The 23,101-nt window shown below is 36.6% G+C and overlaps 1 protein-coding gene across 2 annotated transcripts in view; it reads right to left on the bottom strand.

Moving 5' to 3' along the window:
- LMBRD2 (LMBR1 domain containing 2) overlaps positions 1-23,101 on the bottom strand; it is a 43,921-nt gene that overhangs the window by 10,951 nt on the left and 9,869 nt on the right. For both annotated transcript variants that reach the window (XM_045999306.1, XM_045999307.1), the window contains exons 2-14: positions 22,639-22,875; positions 22,067-22,164; positions 20,421-20,516; positions 17,092-17,259; positions 15,666-15,876; positions 13,220-13,294; positions 12,044-12,157; positions 11,497-11,680; positions 8,248-8,429; positions 7,609-7,742; positions 6,169-6,274; positions 5,403-5,500; positions 1,345-1,448 (exon numbers count right to left, since the gene is read on the bottom strand). In XM_045999306.1, coding sequence (XP_045855262.1) covers positions 1,345-1,448; positions 5,403-5,500; positions 6,169-6,274; positions 7,609-7,742; positions 8,248-8,429; positions 11,497-11,680; positions 12,044-12,157; positions 13,220-13,294; positions 15,666-15,876; positions 17,092-17,259; positions 20,421-20,516; positions 22,067-22,164; positions 22,639-22,812 — 1,744 coding nt within the window. In that variant the 5' untranslated portion in view covers positions 22,813-22,875. The remainder of the gene's footprint in view (positions 1-1,344; positions 1,449-5,402; positions 5,501-6,168; positions 6,275-7,608; positions 7,743-8,247; positions 8,430-11,496; positions 11,681-12,043; positions 12,158-13,219; positions 13,295-15,665; positions 15,877-17,091; positions 17,260-20,420; positions 20,517-22,066; positions 22,165-22,638; positions 22,876-23,101) is intronic.

Here is a 23,101-nt window from a genome sequence, read left to right as displayed (position 1 = left end):
AGTATCTGAAGTAAAGATATCAGGCTATGATCAATTTCCTCTAAATTACTACAAAGTCAAAAGTAATAGGTTATTGTTGGAAAGGATTAGGTGACCACCTAATCCACAGAATATACCTCCCGTATTTTTGTTGGAGATGACCTTTAGACCTTGTCTAACAGTTTTAGTGAGGGAAAAAATTGGTGATCTCAAATTCTGGATAACTTATTTTTCCTCGCCTTATCTTCAAAATGAAGTTGATACTTCTTTCTGCATAAAAGTCCTTTCCCTTATTCTCTTCAGGCTACAAACTCAGTTTTGTTTTTTTGGGGGGGGTGTTTGTTTTTGTTTTTGTTTTTGCAAAAGATACATTCTACAGTTGCATAGTTCTGGCTGTCCTTCTCTAAATACCTTCTAACTTATAAGTTCTACTCTTGAAATCTTACCCAGGACTGAATATGATACTTCAGATGAGATCTAATTAATGTTAAAGGTAGTAGAAGCATTATATCAACTAGACCGCACCTTTCTAGGAGAGAATTTGAAGGATACAACAGCTTCTATTGAAGCTACAACATATTTTGGCTTACATTTAACTAATGATCACACAAAAGCTCCAGACCTATGTAGGGGAATGTCTAGGAACCAATGTCCCCACACTCGAGTTTTGTTTTCTTTTTTCCCTGCCATCACTCAAACACCAGGAAATTTGATACATTCAGTGTGGGGATTAGATTCTAGTGGAGGGTCATGTATTCTAACAGGGTGTTAATGTTCATCGCACTCTCAAACCCAGCCTTGGCCTGAATGATTTCCTGTGCAGTATCAAATTGATGATTCTTTCAACTCATGAATTTTATAGTTGTACTGAGCCTGGCAAATCTGTTTCCACAAAAACACCAAAATGATTCCAATGCCATCCAAGAGCATTATATAGTTAAGGACAAACTAAATTTCTGCTGCAATATTTCTTAAAGATGGATGAAACCCCCATTTGTTTTCAAATTATTTTTGCTATGAAGATTGTACATAGATTTTTAGCTAAAAACATTAATTTCTCTTTTTTTTAAAGATTTTTATTTATTTGACAGAGAGAGAGAGCATGCACACAAGCAGGGGGAGCAACAGAGGGAAAGAGAGAAGCAGGCTTTCCACTGAATGGGGAGACTGATATGGGGCTTGATCTCAGAACCCTGGAATCACGACCTGAGCCAAAGGCAGATGCTTAACCGACTGAGCCACCCAAATGCCCCCCAAAACATTAATTTCTTAAGGGAGATTAAAAATTACAAATTATACAAACTCTAATGTTGTATTTTGAGTCTTAGTGCTTTCCTTTCATTAATTTTAAAAGACAAATCTTACCTCGTCTGATTAATTCTTTTCCTTCATCAACCAAGTCTGATGTCATATCATTATCTCCCATGAACTGCTGGAAACCAAGTAGATTCAAACAACGGGTTCCCAAACTAATAAAAGTAGATTTTTTAAAAGACAAGCATTATTTCTCATTGTAAATGTTTAATTAAACTATTCTTTAGTATTGTCACCCCAAAGAAGCCTATATTTTATTATTAGTTATCATAGCAAGTTACATAGTTATACTTGTCTTTCTTCCAGAAGGACTTATTTCTAAGTTTATATAGCAGGTACTTCACTGACATGGTGTGCACCATACCCAGATTTCTTCCAAAAATAAATTGATTTGGGCCATTAGTATACCTTCAGAAAATTATTATACAATGTAAAACAATGACTATTATACAAATGCAATGGATTCTTCTCTTATATTTGAACAATTTTAATGCTGAAAATACATACACAACCAGTATTCCCAAGTGTAAAATAATCTGGTTTAGAAAATCTTAATTATGTAAGTTGATTTTCATGTTCAGTTTTTTTTTTTTAAAAAGATTTTATTTATTTATTTGACAGACAGAGATCACAAGTAGGCAGAGACGCAGGCAGAGAGAGAGGAGGAAGCAGGCTCCCATCATGACCTGAGCAGAAGGCAGAGGCTTTAACCCACTGAGCCACCCAGGCGCCCCCTCATGTTCAGTTTTTTTAAATAACCTGAGAGCTAGTCAATTCTATCTAAATGACTTTAATTACACATTCAGAATTTATTACTATATCTTATCTGAGGGCTATTATTTTATACTATTTGGTATTTACTTTAAACCTCACTGTTGTTTACAGGACAAGAATACTCTGAAAACATGACATGCAAGGAAAGAAGCAATGGATGGACAGGCAGGATTCATATTTGTTAAGGTCCTACTATATACATCAGCCAATTTACAGATACTCTCTTATTTTATTCTTATTGTAATCCTAAGAAATAATCACTTTACAGATAAGGACACAGAAGCTCAGGGGGTTAAATACATGCTAATGATCATTTAGTAAGTTTTAAAGCTGGGATTTAAATCCCAAGACAAAACAAAGACCAAGCTCTTTTTTTTTTTTTTTTTTTTTTTTTTTTAAGATTTTATTTATTTATTTGACAGAGAGAGAGACAGATCACAGGTAGGCAGGGAGGCAGACAGAGAGAGGAGGAAGCAGGCTCTCCGAGGAGCAGAGAGCCCGATGCGGGGCTCGATCCCAGGACCCTGGGATCATGACCTGAGCCGAAGGCAGAGGCTTTAACCCACTGAGCCACCCAGGTGCCCCCCAAGCTCTTTTTATTGCCTTAGTTTTCAAATGTTTTCATTGATGTACTCCTAATGGTATAAGCCTGAACACATCTATGGAGCAAGAGGGGGAGAGAGGAAGAAGGAGAAAGCGGGGAATGAATATGTGTGGGTGTGTGGGGGGGGTGGAGGTTGGGGTGTGCACACACTGGGGGGAAAGAAAACAGTACAGCAGCTACAAGAAAGTGAAGGTCTTCCGTTTTACAAGACCAATATGTAAAAAATCTGACTACGTAAATCTGATGATGTGGAAAAAATCATAATATATCTCCATGCTTTAATATACTATTTACCATTGAGCAACACTGGGGTTTTGCGTAGATGGTCATGCCATTTCAGTGACTTTAAAAATTCCCTTACTATTTTCATCCTTGTGGGAATATGATATCCCAGGGTGAGAAACCCCAAACTGGATCCTTGACCGTGGGATGGTCATAACTTTTTCTAAAGTGTCAGGAAACAGCCTTACACTCTCTACACAGTTAAATCTGGATATTAACTCTGGGGATGGCTGTGTTGTTAGTAACATGGAATTAGTAGGGTGCCTGGGTGGCTCAGTTGGTTAAGAATCCAACTGACTCTTGATTTCAGCTCAGGTCATGATCGCAGGGTGGTGGGATCGAGCCCCTCGCTGGGCTCTGTGCTCAAGCGGGGAGTCTGCTCATGATTCTCTCCCTCCTCTCTCTCAGCCCCTCCCCTCTCTGTGAGCATGCACACGCGCTCCCTCTTTCTCTCTCAAAAAATAAACAAAACTTAAAAAAAACAAAACAAAACATGGGAATTGACTAATTATGGCATTTCAAAAGAAAATGAAACCTATGAAGAAAAGAAACCTATGAAGCAAGTTACCATTAAAGTGTCACTAAGGCAATTGCTTCATACGTCTCTATTATATAGAGTATCTATTTTGAGACATAATTTGAAAATTAAAGAATCTGGCCTTTCTTTTTCTAAAAGACAAACTGGCCCTCAAAGTTTATCCCATTTAACTCTAAAACAAAACCTTTAATGGATTAATAATTTTCCTTTTAGACATAATAAATCTTTATATTTAAGATTTTATAGTTGATAAAGCACAATCCCACCCATCTATTCCTTGATCCATATGATAATCTACTAATGTAAGCAGAGATGCTAATCTTGCAAACATAACTACTAACATGTGAAGTCCTAAATCACACATCACAAGCTCCTAATGTTTCATTACTAGTTTTGTGAACTTTTAAAATAAATAAACTAAGTTTTGGACATGTGAAGTATGGTCTTTCCCTTTACTACATCATTTTCACAATGATGACACATTTTCACAAACCATTGTCTTTTCTACCTTCAGAAAAAAACTTGAAAGTTAGATGTACTACCATCAGTTCATATTAACAGTTTTATTTTAAAATGTAATCTTTTTATTTTACCTATAAGGTAAAATGTTTTAAAACATTCAATAAAGGGTGCCTGGGTGGCTCAGTGGGTTAAAGCCTCTGCCTTCGGCTCAGGTCATGATCTCAGGGTCCTGGGATCGAGCCCCGCATCGGGCTCTCTGCTCAGCAGGGAGCCTGCTTCTCCCTCTCTCTCTGTCTGCCTCTGCCTACTTGTGATCTCTGTCTGTCAAATAAATAAATAAAATCTTTAAAAAAAAAATTCAATAAAGAATTTATTTCAAATGATACTTGTCTATTTACTCAATAGCTTCTTATTGAGTATACATATATTATCTGTAATAACTACATACAGTATTAGAAGATATAAATGAAAAGTGATGAAAATCACTTTGATGAAACATTTTCATCAGAAAAACAAATGGACTAACACCAACAAATTAATTTTTAGGGGCACCTCGGTGGCTCAGTTGGTTAAGTGTCTGACTCTTGGTTTCATTTAGTTCAGGTTGTGATCTCATCAGTCATGGGATCCATCCCTGCCTCAGGCTCCATATTCAATGTTAAGTCTGCTTGGGATTTCTGCTTGGGATTCTCTCTCCTCTCCCTCTGCCCCTCCCCTACTCGCAGATGCTTGCACACACTCTCTCTCAAAAGCATAAATAAATAAATATTTTTTTGAGTGGTCTTTTTGGCGTGTCACGGAGCACTGAAGCAGTCAGCGAAGAGGGCAGACCCAGCACAGCCTAAGAGCCCCTGACATGTGCAAGTAGGGAAGACAGGGTGTTAGAAACTAAGCACATCTGTCTTTACCTGCTTTTGAATCGTACCCTAGCCAACAGTCAATCACTTTTTTCTAATCCTATAAAAAATAGTAGCCTGTGTCCTTTCCAGCCTTGTATGTACGGCCTAATTACAATTGCTCCCCATCTGATGTTTGGTACTGGCAAAGGTCTGAAGCCCCTAGAAACCCGGCAATGACTATGGGGAAAGCCCTAAGGCTCATTTATATTACCGGATAAAAGATGGGCATGGGGGTATTTTATAAGCTACAATGCCCGTCAGTGTTGAAGGCCAGGACATAGAGTTAACATTCTGTAATCAATCCTATCATTTTGTAGCCTAAATACTTGTAAAAGAATGACTATACTTCTCTTAAAAATACCTTCAGAGGGAGAGCCTAACTTCATCACTTAAACAAATCCTTTAAACTATATCCAGTATCCCCAAAGCCACAATAAAACAAACAACAACCAAAACCTAACCAGTAAATATTTAAAAGAATTTTAAGGAGAAAGGATATCCAGATTGGACAAGAGTAAGAGAAAAAAAAAAGCGATGTTAAGCTTCTTACCTAAAATAAGTAGCAATGCAGAGAATTACCACCAACATGGGATAATATATATAGAATCCATCTGCAATAAAGGATAAAACTTTCATGGAACCCATAATCTAAAGAGCAAAAAAAAAAAAAGAAGAAGAAGAAGAAGTTAAAGTCATACAGTTCTGTATTTTTCATTCTTTTCTACCATTAGAAAATTCATTCATAACCAACCATATTAACAAATTTGGACTTCTCACAAAGTAGAAATAAAGCACTACATGGACTGACTTTTAAGTTCTCATCACAAGAAAAAAAACTTGGAAGTACGTGAGGTGATGGATGTCAACTAAAGATACTGTGGCAATCATTTCAAGATAGATACGTACACCATATCACTCTGCTGCACACCGTAAACTAATACAATGTTATATGTCAATTATATCTAATTTGCCTATGTATTAAGGTTTTTACCTAATTAATACTTTGTGAATATTATTGAAAATTATCATGTACATGAAGATGATAAATATAAAAGCTATTAATGAGGTCTACTGATACTGCTCAGCTGCACAACCTATGTGAACCACAAAACTTTTTTTACGATAAAAGAGAGCAAAGTAATTTTTATCATGTCATTAGTATTACTTATACAACTTTTAAAAGAAAGTGTGATATTTAAAAAAAAAGATCCTAATCACATTATAGAACTTCTCTGCTGGGATTAAAAAGAAATTCCACAATAATACATCTCATAGAGACAATGACTCTAAAAAAACTGTGCTATGACCATACTTACAGATGTATAGGCAGTTGGCTGTGTATTCTGGTGAGAGATGGATGAGTCCATATGAGTCAAACCCAAGAAATTAAGACACAAAGGAGGAGTCAAGCGGCAAAATAACCTGTAGTAAGCATTGATAAACAGAGTATGTTAAAAATATGGTAGCAAAATCCATTTTATTATATTGAAATATAACTATTATTTTCATCCTTTTGTATTGTATTTGTACTGTATTGTATTGTATTGTGAACTGTCCTTACTTGAGAGACATTCTGAAAATCCTATTAATTCCATCTCCCTAAAACATCAACACCTACATGGCAAAGTTCCGGCCTCAGGCTGCCTCCTTTGGTGGTGTTTACCACTGCTTTAGCCTCAGAATTTCTGGATGCACTCTTCCAAGTCTTTCATCTGTGTAATCTGTCTCAGTATGGCAAGGACAGCAATATCCTCAAGGGTAACTATACTCTCTACACAAAAGACCTGCAGTTGTATCAAAGTACACCACTCTGACAAGTTCAGGTACAAAGAACTGCTAGAGCTCAGTTTTGTCCAGCCTCACTGAACTAGACTTGGAGAGTGGGGGGAGAGGAAAATGAAGGGAGGATGTGAACACAAAGAGGCAATATGAGGAGTTATTTTGTGTGATCGAACAATTCTGTATCTTGATTGTGGTGGTGGGTACATGAATCTACACAAGCACACACATACACACAGATGAAGGATAAAAATGGTGAGAACTAAATTAAGGTCTATAATCTGGTTAACAGTAACCTAACAGTGTAAAATCCCTGCTTTTGATATCGTACAATGGCTATATAAAATGACTCCATTCAGGGAAGCTGGGCGAAGGTTAATAAGACTCTTTGTGCTATACTTGCAACTTCCTATGACTCTATAATTATTTGGAGGAAAAATGGTAAAAGAAAAAAAACCTTCAAGATGCTTCAGACATTGATTCCTCTGTGAACTTCCGAAGTCCACCCTTTATAAATATCATTGTGACTGATTAAACAATAGGGACAAACAATAGCCCAGGCTAGAGCTGTCACTCTACCCTCTTGCTGAACCTCTTAGCAAAGATTATTCTTGTTCATTTTTGTAAGCCCTTTATGATGCAGCTTGATGCCATGGAATCTCAGAACTCTCTAGGTCTGACTTCGCCTCTAAACTTTCAAATGGTCCTAGTATTTACTAATCTATTTATTGAATCTCCGATCTGTAAATCCAGGCTGTCTTTCCTTTCCTCCGTAACCTAGTAAGCCTATAAGTAACCTTAACTTCAAGCAGGATTTAGCTAGCAACCAAACATCTAACTAATGCTTAAACCTAATCAACGAGCTCACATAAACAGAGATGTCAGTGGAACACCCATAAAGGACAAGAAATAAACGAGAGATCCAAAGAATGTGTGCAATGGACTCAGTCCATGTATCCGAACACCATCCCACTTACATGCCACTGAAAAGAAGGCTGTAAGCATCAGTCTGGTGATGTGAGGCCAAGTAATAATAGTTAAATACACGAATCCTGAACACAGTAGAATAAACACAGATGCTGAGGAAGAAGATCGAAAGGAAGCAAGCAATCTGAAAAACAAGCAAAACCAGTTTAAGTTTGGACTTGAGCACTTTTGTATGTCCCCAAGCATCCTTTATTTCCAACTAACATTTATTGACAGTCTAAAATTTAAACATAGTAACAGTTTTTCTTAACCACGTAAGAAAATGAATTTATGAAAATCCTGTCGGTGAGTTTCAGATCTACCTCTTGAAGTGAGCTCATTCTCCCACTCCCTTGGCCATTCTCCCCATGAAGACTCTAAGTTATGTAGCTTCACTGGCATAAACAGGATCAAAGTATTCTTAGAAAAGAATTCTGCACTATATTTGTACCCTATCATCTCTCCTCAAACACAGTTCTAAGTTTTTATAGTCTGGGTAAACGGATGAAACTCATTTTTGAAAGTCTGAATAGTAACACTGCAGGGAACTTCACTGCTTTCCTCGTTACTAGAATATATAAAGAAAAAGACAATAGTTAAAAACTATACTATGAACTGAAACACATTTATGACATATAAAATCAACTGACCTCGATATAAATATAGTTGTAAGTTTTTTCCGCCAGCTGTATGAAAACTGCAAAGAGGGATAAGACAGGTGTCGTACTAAAGAATGTGCATTCTGACCACACAACAATCACAGAGAAGATGGACAAAACCACGGCAAGTATCCTATAAAACCATGGTCGCAAGAGACATTCCCAGTACCATTCTGGAAGAGAAAAGAAAAAGATGATTAGGAAAACCATAAAGAGGAACATGGTATTCACCCTGTTTCAAAATATTCCGTACAAGATACATAACTGCAAAGAGGAAAATGCTAAGTTCACAGGGCAGGAACCAGGCAGATCTCCTCGTCACCCAATAATCACCAGGAGCGGGACAAACTGACATCACGTGCCTCTGGCCATGGAACACTGTGAAGAACAACATATCACTGCAGCAGTATTCCCACCAAAAATGCAAAACTTGCATCCAACTGGAGAAAGTATCACACTCACATTCCTGGACACCCGATAAAACACAGGCCTAGAGTCTCCAAAAATACCAATGTCATAAAACAGAAAGAGGCACTGAGAAATTGGTCCAGATGAAAGGAAACTAAGGGGACATGACACCTGAATGCCATGCATGATCTGGGATTTTCAACAAAGAATATTTTGGGACCATTTGCAAAATCTGATTAAGGTCTATAGATAAGAGTTGTTATCAAAGTTCATTTCCTGATTTGGTCATTGTATGTGGTTATATAGGGAAATGTCTCTTATTTTAGAACACAGATGCTGAAACATTTAAGTAAAAAGTCATCATATTTGGATTCAACTCTGAAAAGATTAAGGGAAAATATATATACAGAGAGAAGATAAAGCAAATGAATATGGTAAACCGTTAACATGTGGAGAATGTGGGTGAAGGATATACCAGAATTCTTTTTACTATTCAGGCAACTTTCAGTTCAGTCTGACTTTAGGTAAAAAATAAAGACAAGAAAAAAAAGTTCCCCAAATTGAAAAGCTGTATTTTTACTTCATTCACGGAGGTGTGGAGCTCTTGGCTCACACTCTAATAAATCTTTCAACCCTACTCTCCCCGCACAGTTCCTGGTGAATTCAAGGTCCACACTGGTGATCCTTTTTTTCAGTACCCTGGGGTCTTCTTTCATGTCCTTGCCCTCCTTTCCTCCTGTGATCTCATCCTCCACTGTGCCTTCACAATTCATTCCCACGTCATCCCTAAACCTCTTACCGCCAACAACTCCTGCCCTTTTAATCTCATTACAGTGGCCCTGCTTCCAGGCAATATCTTCACCTAATATTCCAATTTCACTGACTGACCTTACCTGAACTAATACTCCATTCATTCTACCACCTTTTGTATTGCCACCTTAACACCCGGTATCCTATTGCTTTCTTTACGAGCTCCGGTTCCACAATCTTTGAGGATAATTACTCTCCAACATCCCAATTTCTTTGCCGTCTCTTCTTCTCTGCCCTTGCTAAGTGAAACCACACTCTGGTTAGATCCAACCTTCTGGCTGCTCTGGGAGCTGCATCCTGCAGAAGACACATACTTTTGCAGACGTTTTCACTCTACATGTTTACCCCCCAGCTTCAGGTGGACCCTGAGCACCGCCCGGCTAGCTTACTACAATTCACCAATCCTCTCCCATGCCTTCTCTCCTTAGCAACTATTTCGTACCTTTTCTTCTTTCTTCAAATCTCCAAAATTTCTTCCCCTACACTCATTCTCAGCATTTCACTGAGAAGTTGGCAGAAGCCTCCCCAAGTTCCCACCACTACCTCTTTTTACCTGCTCAGGTACATTTGTGCCTTACTTCCTAATCGAAGGGCATTCTCTGCGCTGTTCACTATTTCCCATTGCATCTCTCCTCCTCATGGACATCATCCCAGCCATTGTCTTCTCTCATTGCATTTCCTCTAAGGTATAATTCCCAAATTACATGCTATAATTGATCTTGACCCTGCCATCCTCCCTCAGCTACTACCTCTTTTCTCTACTCCCTTTTGTAAGCAAAACATTTTGAGAGTTTTCTATTCTCCCAGCTTCCAATTGCTCTTTAAACTCCAACTGGGCTTTCTTATTCCCTCCACCTCCACGTCACTTCTCTGAAATCCAGTGGTCAAGGCTTCATGGGCATGACAGTAGACCCATCTACATCAGGAATAGTACTTTACATACCCCTTGCCACAAGATACCTCACCATCCCGCTTTTCTTCCTACTTCACTGGCCACTTCCCATTTAGCCTTTTCCTGGTTCCTCTTCATGAAGCTGAAGTCTCTCTTATGTTGTGCCTCAGCTTGGTCTTCAGAGTTTGTCTTCTCTCTCCCAATCACTTCTTTTGTTGATTTTATTCTGACCCAAGGCTCACTGATACACTGATGACACCCTTATTTATACTTGTAGACCAGACTTCTCCCCTGAACTTCCATTTCTACAGCCAACTACCTACTCAGCACCTTCTTCACACCTTTATGTGTACATTGCCCGTTTTTCTCACTCCATAAAGAGGAAGTTGTCTTTACATGTATTGATATATACCAAGCACCCAACAACAGATAGCATATATGTTCTCAAATATTTGTTAAATGAATGAAAACAAGTATTTCTTTTATCTAATCAGAAAAGATCTTTGCTGAAGTTTTCCAAGATATGTTATAGCCATTATGTCTTTGTACTCAAAACCAAACATGAGAAAGAGAATCAGGTGAACATAATTGTTTATTTAGATAAATAAGGTAAATGGAAGTTCTAATACTATGACACTTCGTTATTTTTTCATTAAATTCTTCATATTAAATCTGATAATGTTTGAAGAGTGTCATAAATAATCATTAAAGAAAATGAAATAATTATGACTACTTAGTGTAGGTCATGTAAATAGACCAACAGATGCAAATAAAGAGGACTTCTTAGGGGAATAGTTTAGTAGTATATAAAGACTGAAGAAGGGACCCAAGCTTGTGATGTAAAATTGCTTAAAATTCTATTTTAAGTATATATTATGAATACATAATATTCCTGATGTATGCCTATATTTTTGCATAGGATTTTGATTAACTTTGATTAACAGTGCAAACTGACAGATTATCTGTTAATGTAATTTTAGAGGGGGATGTTTATCAGATATATAATATTACCACACGATATATGTCCAATAATACAAATACAATTCAACTCTGCACTGGTGAAAATATGTATTTTTTTTCCCTTAGAAAAGATTATCATTAAATTTTGAAATTTATGTGAAATTACATACCAACTGTAGGATTATAAAAATACTGGATAAATTTATTTTCTGGCTCTGGTGACTGGAAGGTGTGAACAAACTGATGAGTAGCACTAGTTTCATTTTTTGCTACATCTTCTAGATAAAACGCTTGCTCTAAAAGAATCCGCCACTGTACTTGAGTTCGACGGTGCCTCTGAACTGAATAAATCACCTATAAAAGAGAACGGAGGGGAGGGGGAAGGAGGGAGGACATATCTGTCAGTGTTCTGATCCAACAGTGTTTCAGGAAGATGCTGGTTATCACAACAATGGCAAAGTGTTAGTGGCATTTGCTGGGTTGGGCCAAGGATGTTAATATTCTAGGATATATGTAACAATTCGGCTCAGTGAATAATTCTCCCTCCCCAAATACCCAGAGTACCCCTGTTGAGAAATACACAGTTAAAACACAGGATCAAAGCACAGAATCAAAGAAAGTTTCAAATATGCATTTACTCCAAATTCCCTTTTTGTGGGCAGTAATTATAAAACTAAGATCCTTAGCAAGCAAAAAAGCTATTATTAATAAAGTTACCTGCTTATGTAGTTTTACCAGACTCTTTTCACTTGGGTAGGTATTATGCTTTTCATCAAAATCTTCATAATCATCCATGTTCCTACCCATTTTTTCCTGATACTCTGTAGGGCACTAAAAGGGACAAGCAGATTTTTAAATTTCATTTGCAAAAAAAATTAAAATTTTATTTTTACTCTAAAGTCTTCCATTCCTGGGCATATCTAATTTACTCGAAAACATCTTCCTCCTTTACTGGCATCTCTAAACAGCTGGACTTTTAGTTGCTGACATTTCCTTCAAAATATTTTAGATGTATTGAGTATCTTCTTACCCCTATTAATATTAACCTTCATGATCAGATATACTTGCTATGGTAGGGTAAGGGAGCTAACCTACATGAAGCAACTAGTATTTGAAAGGATTAGGCTATGTAGGCACCTGATCAATTATTTTCCTACCTAAAATGAAGACAAATCACAACAAATCCAAGATGCTGAATTTTTAAAGGTGTGGTACAGAAAAACAAACACATATATGATTTGGAGTCATCTGCCCTATCAGTCTTTCATTACTTACCTGAACTTGGGCAAGTTACTTAATCTCCCTGAATTGATCTCAAAAGATAGCAATGTAAGAGAAATGATGAGAGAAATGATTCTCATGACCATTATCTTAGCTGAAGGGAACACTAGCTAGTAATAATACAATAGATTTAAGATAGAGGAAAAGAAATAGTTCAGTGGTTCTACGGTTACAAAGACAACGACTGAGCAGCTCATTTTTGGAATAATCATTTTGGAAGTATGTAAATAGCCCTAATTCAACCCCAATGCAGCAGAACCTTAATTGCATTGCTTCCTGTTAAATATCTGTGTTAAGTATCTCATAGGGTCATTCAGTTTACAATGTACTTCATATATCATAAACTGACACACAGGAAGTGAGTGAAAGAGAACATTGAGGCCCTAGTTTATTAAGGAGATATGCCTGTGGTGACCACATTCAATGACAGAAACTGTAAAGGTCCATCTCCATTGCTGAGTCATAGCAATTACTGCAAATAATTTACCATAACCTCTACATCTACATTTCAATGAAAAATATTGCCAATAATTAAATGTCAAACTTGTAATAACAACTGGAACAAATTCTAAGTGCAGATTACTACCAGTTTATGAGGATATGCTTAATTACCTTTTTAAGTATTGTATCTACACATTTTCTCAATGGGTGATTATACTTGATGCTTTCATTCACTTTGTGAACCTCCTATAAAAACAGTAAGAGGAATAAAAATATTTCCATTTCTATACATCATACATTTCAAATGAGACTATTCTAGGTACTATGTATGTTCTCACAAGTTTAATTCCAACCCAGACTACTCAGCATATACATGAAGCTCCATTCACTGAATAAAAGTTCTTAAGAACATAAGTAAAAATATATAGTTCTAGAATAGCAACACCTATACCCTGAGGTTTTTACTACTTTCTAAGAGTTATTCCCTTATCATTTGCTTACTTGGTACACAAAGATGAGTAAGTGTTATAAAAAAGTCATGAAGGACCAGAAAAACTGTGATGCTGTGCTCCTCCACCTTGCTTAGGAAGCTCAATTATCTCATTATCTAAAATACACTGAAGAAACCAGAGGAAGCAACGGGCAACAAATGTCACAAACCAGCTCCTCCTTTCCAACGACTTATTTGTTCTACATTTGTTTATTAAGAACACACTAGATGCCAGCATTAGTCACCACAATCCATGCAGGAGGGTGCGGTAGGAAGACATGATGTTACAGGTCTTTAAAGACTGTCGGCTGGTGGTGCAGTAATAAGCAATTCAGTGAGTATGAAAGCTATAAGGGTATAAAGGGGGTCAGAGAGGGGAATCTTTAGAACCAGTAGTTCCCAAAGAAAAGCAATATTCTATAGTAATAATGAGTTTTTTAAGAAGTGAGAACCACTGTTCTAGACAAAAGGAATGTTCAAGGGCTGGGAGGCAAGAGAACTGACCAGGGTATTAAAAAGAACATTCTGATTGTAGAGGAGAGAATGGCCCTAAGGGATACAAAACTGGAGGCAGGGAACCCATCTGGCATATAGACAAAATTATGAAAAAAATACACATATAACAAAAAAAATCACCTCCCTTAATATATGGAAGTGCTTACAAATCAAGCGAAAATTAGGAAGACACATAAGAAATACTATTGGTCAATAAATGTCTGGAAAGCTGGTCAAGCTCACTAAAAACAACTGCAAATTTTAAAAATAAGAACAGTGTTCTGGCAAAATTATATAGCCTCTTTGAAAGGTAAATTAGCAATACCCATCAAAATTTAAAATATGTAGACCTTATAAATAATCTGTACCAGATTATTATTATTATTATTATATTATATATATATATTTATATATATTATATTATATATTATATATATTATATATTATTATATAATTATATATATAATTATTATATATAAATATATATAAATTATATATATTATATATATATTATATATATTATATATTATATATTATATATAATTATTATATATAAATATAATATATTATATATATTATATAATATATATATTATATATAATATATAATAATAAATAATATATATAATATATATTATATAATATATTAGTATATTATTATATACTATTATTATATTATAGACACTGCTCCTGTTGGGAGCTTAGCTTAATGAGGAAAACAGACATTATTCAAAAAGAAAGGGTATGGAAAGCGCTGTGTAATCTAACCACGGAGGCCTTCTGATAAACTGATGACTTAAGCTGAGATAAAAAGCAGGAGTAAGGTCAGCCAACCAAAAGAGGGAGCAAGAATATTCCAAATAGCCTGTGTGAAGGCTCAAAGCAGAAGTGCACCGGGAGTTTCAAGGAACTGAAAGAAGTACAGTGTGACCAGGGGAAAGGAGGGTGAGCACCTGAGCAGCACTTGATCAGGCGGAAGAAAAGCAAAGTGCTCCAGATGGCCTCCGTAACAGTTTACCTGAGGTCAGTGAGCGGGGCCTAAACGTGGGAGTGACAGGAGAAGACTTGAGTTTTCAAAAGACACTTGAATCCTCACTGCACTACAGTTTTCTAGTATGAAATTGCCTTGAAGTTTTGTTGACTTGTTAGCACAACTCTGAATATGAACCATATAGTCTGGTTATATATTGTACATAAAAATACTGTTTTCTTCCTTAAAATTCTTAAGCCATATTATAAAAAATTAAGTACTGAAACAGTTAATATTGATATTTACTGTACCTGTTATAAATTTAAGGTTCCTTTAAAAGTTCCTAACTTCTATGAAGTGTACAAAGTATTTGAAATATTGCTTATTTTCTTTATATACCTTTAAGAGTAAAAGAGGGGCGCTATTCAAAGTTCCCAAGATGACAATCATAATGTTGCACTGTTGAACAGATTCGCACCGAATCTTTGGTGGTTGGAAGATGGAGGGGACATCTCATGAAGCTGAATAGCCAACAGGAAGTCATGCTAATCGTCCGGATATTCTGAAGGACCACACATGACCACAGGGTAAAGCTCCACCAATGTGCTAACAGCAGCAGCAACCAACCAACCGTGACTGGCCATAAGGTTTAAATTTGCATACCTCCATGACATCTTCTAAAGTCTCTTCCGCATCTGCTTTCTCTGTCATCAGTTTGGCTGCCTTAAAATACGTTTTCATAAGTAGATAACCTCTTTTTGCTCCATTCCAGTATGATCGAGGAATTTCTACCAAACCATACCCTAGCAACAACACGAGAAGGAACAGGCCCCACGTATTTGCAGCAGCTATCCCAATTGTCTGAAGCTGGTTCCTAAGAGGAAACATACGCAAATAGTGTGATAGATAAATTTTTCCAACAAAATGTAACATAAGACTAACCAGCATTAAATGATTTTTTGAGAAAACAGCCCTAAAGGATGGCTAGGATTTTATATGAAAAAAATTGCATCTTCCAAGCCTCAGCTACTCTTTTAGCAATAGCCAAAAGATAATCTGTGTGTTTTAAGGGGAAGTAAGAGCGTGACTGCAGAAATAGACTTTAACACAGGAAACTCTGCTTTCATTATAGTTAAAATTAGAATGTAAGATAACTCCTGGCAAAAAAATATATGTATTTTGTTCAAAGAAAAGATACTTTTTTTCATTAGGGGCTATCTTATTCACCATTAAACAACAGAAGCTTGAAAAAATTTTAAAGCCTAAAAATTTTTTAACTTACTTTGAGGCATATCTACACAAATCTCAGGAATGCAATAGTGAGAATTATCATTTCTGCTCTATTCCTAATTTCTGAGATCTCTTCATATGTATTATATAGATCACAAGCATAATATAGATTTCAATTTTATTATTATGTCTGAATCTAAGGTCAGAGAGAAATATGCCCTCAAACTACAGTCAGAACAAAAGAAAGAAATATTCTCAAGTTCTGAGGCACCTAGGTGGCTTAGGCAGTTAGCGTCTGACTTTTGGTTTCTGCTCAGGTCATGATCTCAGGGTTGTGAGACTGAGCTCCACAGGGGGCTCTGGCTCAGCATGGAGTCAGCTTGAGATTCTGTCTTTCCCTCTCCCTCTGCCCACCTCCCTCTCAAGTGTCTGTGCATACTTGCTCACTCTCTCTCTAAAATAAATCAATAAATCTTTAAAAAGAATACTCACAAGTTCCAATGAAAAAGAGAACTAGTTATTTTGTCATATACAAAATCATACACCTGAATCTAACAGTACACTGTATATTAACTAACTGGAATTTAAATAAAAACTTAAAAAAATTCATAAGGGTTAACACAGAGCTATTAGACAAAGCATTAGTTCTTCATCCAAGAGCTATATTTAAATATATTATTCCATTTTTTCTTCTTAGTAATAGGGATTACTTAGATTTTCTTTTTGGGGAATCTATAAAACACATGACTTGATATGTTTATCAATGAAATGTCTGTTTATCAGCATATGTGAGATAAAAATAAATTTTAAAAAATGCAAATACACACAGAAACAATGTTAAGAAGACAGCTTTTCTTACCATTCTAAGTGCAAATGTGGGTTTACAGCTACATAAATTAAAAATGCTCCAAAAATCAGCAAATAGGTGCCATAATAGATTGCATTCTCAATCAGTGCAGTTTTTATCTTTCCAGTGATGGAAAACCCTCCTGATCTTGCATATGACTGCATGAAAGGTAACAGAATCCTAGATAGTTGGAAAAAATATGATTAAAGAAACAACAGATATATCTGTTTAACTTCAAAATAGCAGGATTATGTGAACCTCAATTTCAATGTGCAGTTTTCATAAATAGATATGATTTTTAATAATTATTAATAACATGAACTCTAAGAGATGACTGAGTATTTTTGTAATATTAAATTTTGGAGAAAGCAAAGCACATTTCTGGGAGCGAAAAAGGTCATAATGACCAGCAGAGAGTACAACAGTGTGGGGGACTTACAATGAATCTAAAAAAAAAAAAAAAAGGCTTTGAAGTCATTATAAAGGCTTTGGACTATTCAGGCAATGAGGAATCTTTTTCTTTATAGGGGACATGATCAAATTGAAGTCTTCTATAAACTGATAAGGCTTCAGCAGGAAGAATGGACTGAAAGGGAACAAAACCAGGACTACGTGATAGAGGGTAAGGGGTGGTGATGTGGTAAGAAGCAGGAGGGGCAAAGACTGGCTGTGAATACACTGATTTGAAGTACTTAGGACACATTTCAAAGGAGCTGAAAAACAATCTGAGGGTTTTGAAAGGGCAGGGGGTGGGAAGTTGGGCCAGCCTGGTGATGGGTATTGCGGAGGGCATGTATTGCATGGAGCACCGGGTGTGGTGCATAAACAATGAATTCTAGTACAATGAAAAGTAATTTAAAAAATTAAAAAAAATTTTTTTTAAAAAGGAGCTACACAGGAAGTAGTTGGCTATCCAGCTTCAGAATTCAGGAGAGAAGAGTGGAAACACAGATAAATTCAGGAGTCCTCACCACATCAGTGGTACTGACATGACACCCATAGATGACATTTAGAAGGGTGAATATGTAGAAGGAGAAAGAAAGAGCTGAGGCTGAGCCCTGAGAAAAATTATCTTTTAAGGGACAGGGAAACAGGAGGAGAAGAAGCCAGCAAGGGAGACAGAAAGAACAGCAGAGAAGGATGGGAGAAAACATAGGAGCATATGGAGGAGAAAACAGGAGAAGGAAGTATTTAAAAGTAGAGAGAGAAAACAATAACCAAATGCTGCCAAGAGGTCAAGTCAATGAAGACTTGTGTGTGTGAGAGGAGAAGTGGGGCTAGAAAACAGGCTTCAGTGGGTTGAGGAAAGAGTGAATAATGAGTAAACAAAGACAGTACATGTAGACAATTCATTTGAGAAGTTTGGCTGGATAGGATAAACTGTGGCATAGTCATATCAAGGAAGATTTTTCAGAAATGAAAAAGAATACTGATACACACAATACAACACAGATGAAACTTCCAAATTTGTGAGCCCCAAAAGAGATGCAGAAAAATACATACCATACAACTCTGTGTTTACAAAGCCCCAATTGGCAAAGCTAACCTACAGGGATGGATGTCAGAATCATGGCTACACTTGGGAGGATATGACTGAGAGAGGGGTATGAGGGAAGCTTCTAGATGTAGCATAAACATTGTTAATGTTCTATAATATCATCTGAGTGCTGGCTATCCAGATGTATTCACTTTGGAAAAAGTAAAACTAAACACAATCTCATCTTTCTGTACCAATTTTTACTTCAATAAAAAAGTCTCCCTCCAAAAGTTAAGCTGTGATGAGTAGATCGATGAGGTTAGAAGCCAGGAAGTTGGAAAGGGTTGCATTTGAGAGATTTTTTGTTTTTTTCCTTCTTTTTCTAAAAGGATGAGAGAACTCCGTATGCTTTGTTGAAACGGGACGCTGAGAGTATAGGTAACAAGAGCTGAAGGAGATGGGTCCCTATTTAGGAAGAGGGATTTCACTCTAAAGTCACTTTGAGAGTGACTCATTCTTAGAGAGGAAGGGAAGAGGTTGGGTTGGTAGGTGTGCTGTGTGAGAGGCTGAAAGAGCTGTCATCCGATGACTTCTATTCTCACTGTGAAGTAGAAAGTAAAGTTCTCTGCAAAGGGAAGAGGTGATTGATTCTAGGACGTAAAGGAGAGAGAAAAAGCCACAAAGAGAACAGTAGACATTTGAAGTCTTGCTGTGGAGAATGAAGAGCAAGAGGACTAGAGATACAAAGGAGGAAAGTCTGGCAATGTTTGGGGCCCAGATGAGTTCAATGAACATGAATTTACAGAGGCGCTACTCTACCCTACTGTGTGATTTTTCTCTTGCGATGTTTAGCAGCTTCAGTTTTAGAGCTTAGTTGCCTGCAGAGTATCTAAAATGCTCAGTACATAGTGAATAATGTGTTTGGAGCACAGCAGAAAGACAAAGTTTCGGTGCACCTGGGTGGCTCAGTCGGTTAAGCCTCTGACTCTTGATTTTGGCTCAACTCGTAAACTCGGGGTCATGAGATGGAGCCCCACCATAGGCTCCATGCTGGGAATCTTAAGATTCTCTTTCTCCCTATCCCTCTGCTTTGCCCACCACCCCCTCTCTCAAACAAGCAAACAAAAAGACAAAGCTATAGTTGGTGGAAACATTTGGAATACATCGGGGGCTACAGCTAAAATTAGAGCTATACAGGAAGGGTCAGGTAACAAGATGACCAAAGATGAGACCCTACGGAACACCAACATTTAGGAAATGGGCCACAAAAATAGAACCCGTAAAGAAAATTCAGCAGGTTGGGCTAAGCAGAAAAAAAGAAAACCTGGAGACAGTGATGACCTTAGCAAGAGCAGTTTCATGTAAAACTGGGACTGGAAGAAGACTGAATTGAAGAAGGTCAAGAGAGAAGGCAATAACTAGAGGGGAATGGTGGCAGGAAAAATTTTTTGTTTCTGTTCTCTGGTTCTTGTTTGTCTGGTTTTTTCCTTTTCTTTCAAGATGGGAGAGAACGGAATGAGCAGAAAATAGAATATACAGATTTAAGGGGCGCCTGGATGACTCAGTGGGTTAAAGCCTCTGCCTTTGGCTCAGGTCATGATTTCAGGGTCCTGGGATTGAGCCCCGCATCAGGCTCTCTGCTCAGCAGGGAGCCTGCTTCCCCCTCTTTCTCTCACTGCCTGCCTCTCTGCCTACTTGTGATCTCTCTCAAATAAATAAATAAAAAGAATATACAGATTTAAGAAAAAAATAAGTAACATTTGAATAAATTCTAAAATATGAAGATTCATGAAGAAAGCATAATCGTTTTTTTTAACTTTAGCTAAAATTTTAAACATTTTTTTTATCCTTCACTGCCACTTACCATGTCAAAAATTGTGATGTCCAATACACTACCCTCCAGAAAATTGGCATGATTCCATCAGGAATGTAACTCCATGGTTTGAAACATGGATGTTGGCTGTTTAATAACAATTTAAAGTCAATAAATAAAGACTACTTAAATTACACAATTAATTTGTGCATGGCAAAGTTCATTTACATTCAGATGTCAAATTACTGATTCTAACTTCTAAAATTTCATAGAAAACTTGTAATTCAAAGCTGACTATCAAACTAAAAAAACACACAGAAAAGAAACAAAACAGTTTGTTCTAGAAGAGGAATGCCATTTAAATTTTCAACTTTCAGTGTACTTTTAATTCTTGAGCAAAAAGAGGGCATAATATTCACCTAATAGATAATGTGACAGTCTTTAAAAGTGAATGCATCATGAAACTAAATCTGATTTGATTGCCTTTAAAATACATACTCCCTTAAAAAAAGAAAAAGAAAAGAAAAGAAAGAGAAAAAAAAAGAAAAGAAAGAAAATACACACCCCACTTGTGGGTTGGTTATTTCTTAGGGAGGAGAGAAGAGGGAGGCGAAAGACATTAGGTGATTAACTCCTGAAACTGGAGCCCTAAAAATCAGTCACTGTAGCATAACTCCTATGGAGAGAGATACCAGCATTTGTATAATTCTGTTTGAATTTTCTGAAGATATGTGTATCTGACCGTAGAGTCTTCCATTAATAGTCTTCCTAGACTGTAAGGATATCGTTTAGTCCAGGGGCTTCCGGCAATTCACAATTGCTACTGAACTATATCCAATTTTTAATGTGCTTTAAAGGGGAGTAACATCTACATTTCAAATTTACCCTTATTCAGGTTCAAAAAAAAAAATAATAAAAGATGCATCAAGAAAAATGCACACACTACTTAAAGCACTGGTGAAATGATAAAATAGTCAACATTTCTCAAAGTTTTTTAGTTGGAAGTTTGATATGAATTTAACATAACCTTTCAATAATTTAGCTTTGTTTATTCTCAGTTTAAAACTATAAATGATTTCAGGGTGCCTGGCTGGCTCAGCTGGTAGTGCCACTCTTGATCTTCAGGTTGTGAGTTTGAGTCCTATGTTGGGTATAGAGATTATTTAAAAATAAAATCTTTAAGAGAGTAAAAATAAAAAATAAAACTATAATGATTTCAAAGGATGCACAATATGAAAGGAACATCCTACATACAGAATAATCTCCTTATCCTTTATACAACCTCGAAAATAAGGCAAAAGAGAAAATGAATGTCCCGTTTTTCAGACCAGAGTGAGGCTGAGAAGAAAAATAGCCACTGGAAGTCACATTCTTAGTAAGAGATAGAACAAGGGCTATCTCTTAGTAAGAGATAGAATGAACAAAAACCAGGTCTTCTAGAACTTTCCCCTTAACATACATCTACTAAAAGGCCTTGTGTACCAATAAATACTCAAAATGTATTTAAGATTTAAATTTAGATAGAACACAACGTAATTAAAAGTCTATTAGCACAGGACAGAAGTGGAGTAGGGGGGAGGAGTAGAGAATGAGAATCAACTTTTATGAAATCCAAATGGTAAGAACTGACAATGTTAAAGCAATTTTTCTCATCTACCCTAGTTTTAAAAATAAACAAACAAACAGGAAGCAAATACCTGGGACCTGGGGTAGCAGTTGCGTATAATCCTGTGATATTGCTATTCTCAGGAGGGCTGGAGTTTGCAGCAGCATGCTTGCACCGGTTGTATATGGTCTAAATCAATGAACACATGGTTTAAAAATGAAAACCAGAAGGTTGTCAAGTACTTAATGGATATGGGAAGGTATCAACCTACCCACCAATTACCTTCCTGGCTGTAATTTTTAATGATCAAATTCCTATAATAAGATTGAAATACAAAATATTCACTATAACCTTATATAATTTAGCTATCTTAAGAATTAACATATCTCGGGGCGCCTGGGTGGCTCAGTGGATTAAGCCGCTGCCTTCGGCTCAGGTCATGGTCTCAGGGTCCTGGGATCGAGCCCCGCATCGGGCTCTCTGCTCTACAGGGAGCCTGCTTCCTCCTCTCTCTCTGCCTGCCTCTCTGCCTACTTGTGATCTCTCTCTCTGTCAAATAAATAAATAAAATCTTTAAAAAAAAAAAAAAAGAATTAACATATCTCAAATATGCTGTATGATTACAGTTGCCTCTGGATTGCAAAACTCAGTTTCACCTCTTACCGTACTAACATCCAGAGGCAGTATGAAGACGATAAGAAAGCAGAGATACCAAGCTAGCAGTGTTCCGACAATTACAAGTCTGTGCTGTTTCTTGAAATCTCCATATCGATGAAGTAGGAATAATGCCAGAAAAAAGACAAAAACAATCTCGAGTCCCAAAGCTGCACCACTCATTATTGAATGTTCTCTCTGACTAACCAAAGTCACTCATGTACAGATCTGGGTCATATCTGTAAACTGGAAAAGAAAAAAAAAAAAAAGGCAGCATTAACAAAGGAAATAACCACTTAGAAATGTCCTAAAAATTTGCTTATTAATGTATTAATAAATTCTTTGGAAAATTGTCAGGCTTTTACACTGAACTACAAATAAAAGGAAAAGGATAATTCCTATTCTCAAATATACATCTTATTATTTTAAAGCTAATCTTAAAAATTTCACATAAACTATATTTTCAGGAAAA

The sequence above is a fragment of the Meles meles genome, chromosome 3 (assembly GCF_922984935.1).
Source record: "Meles meles chromosome 3, mMelMel3.1 paternal haplotype, whole genome shotgun sequence".
NCBI lineage: Eukaryota > Metazoa > Chordata > Mammalia > Carnivora > Mustelidae > Meles > Meles meles.
Note: the sequence above shows the minus strand (reverse complement) of the source record. Positions and strands in the feature narration are given on the sequence as shown.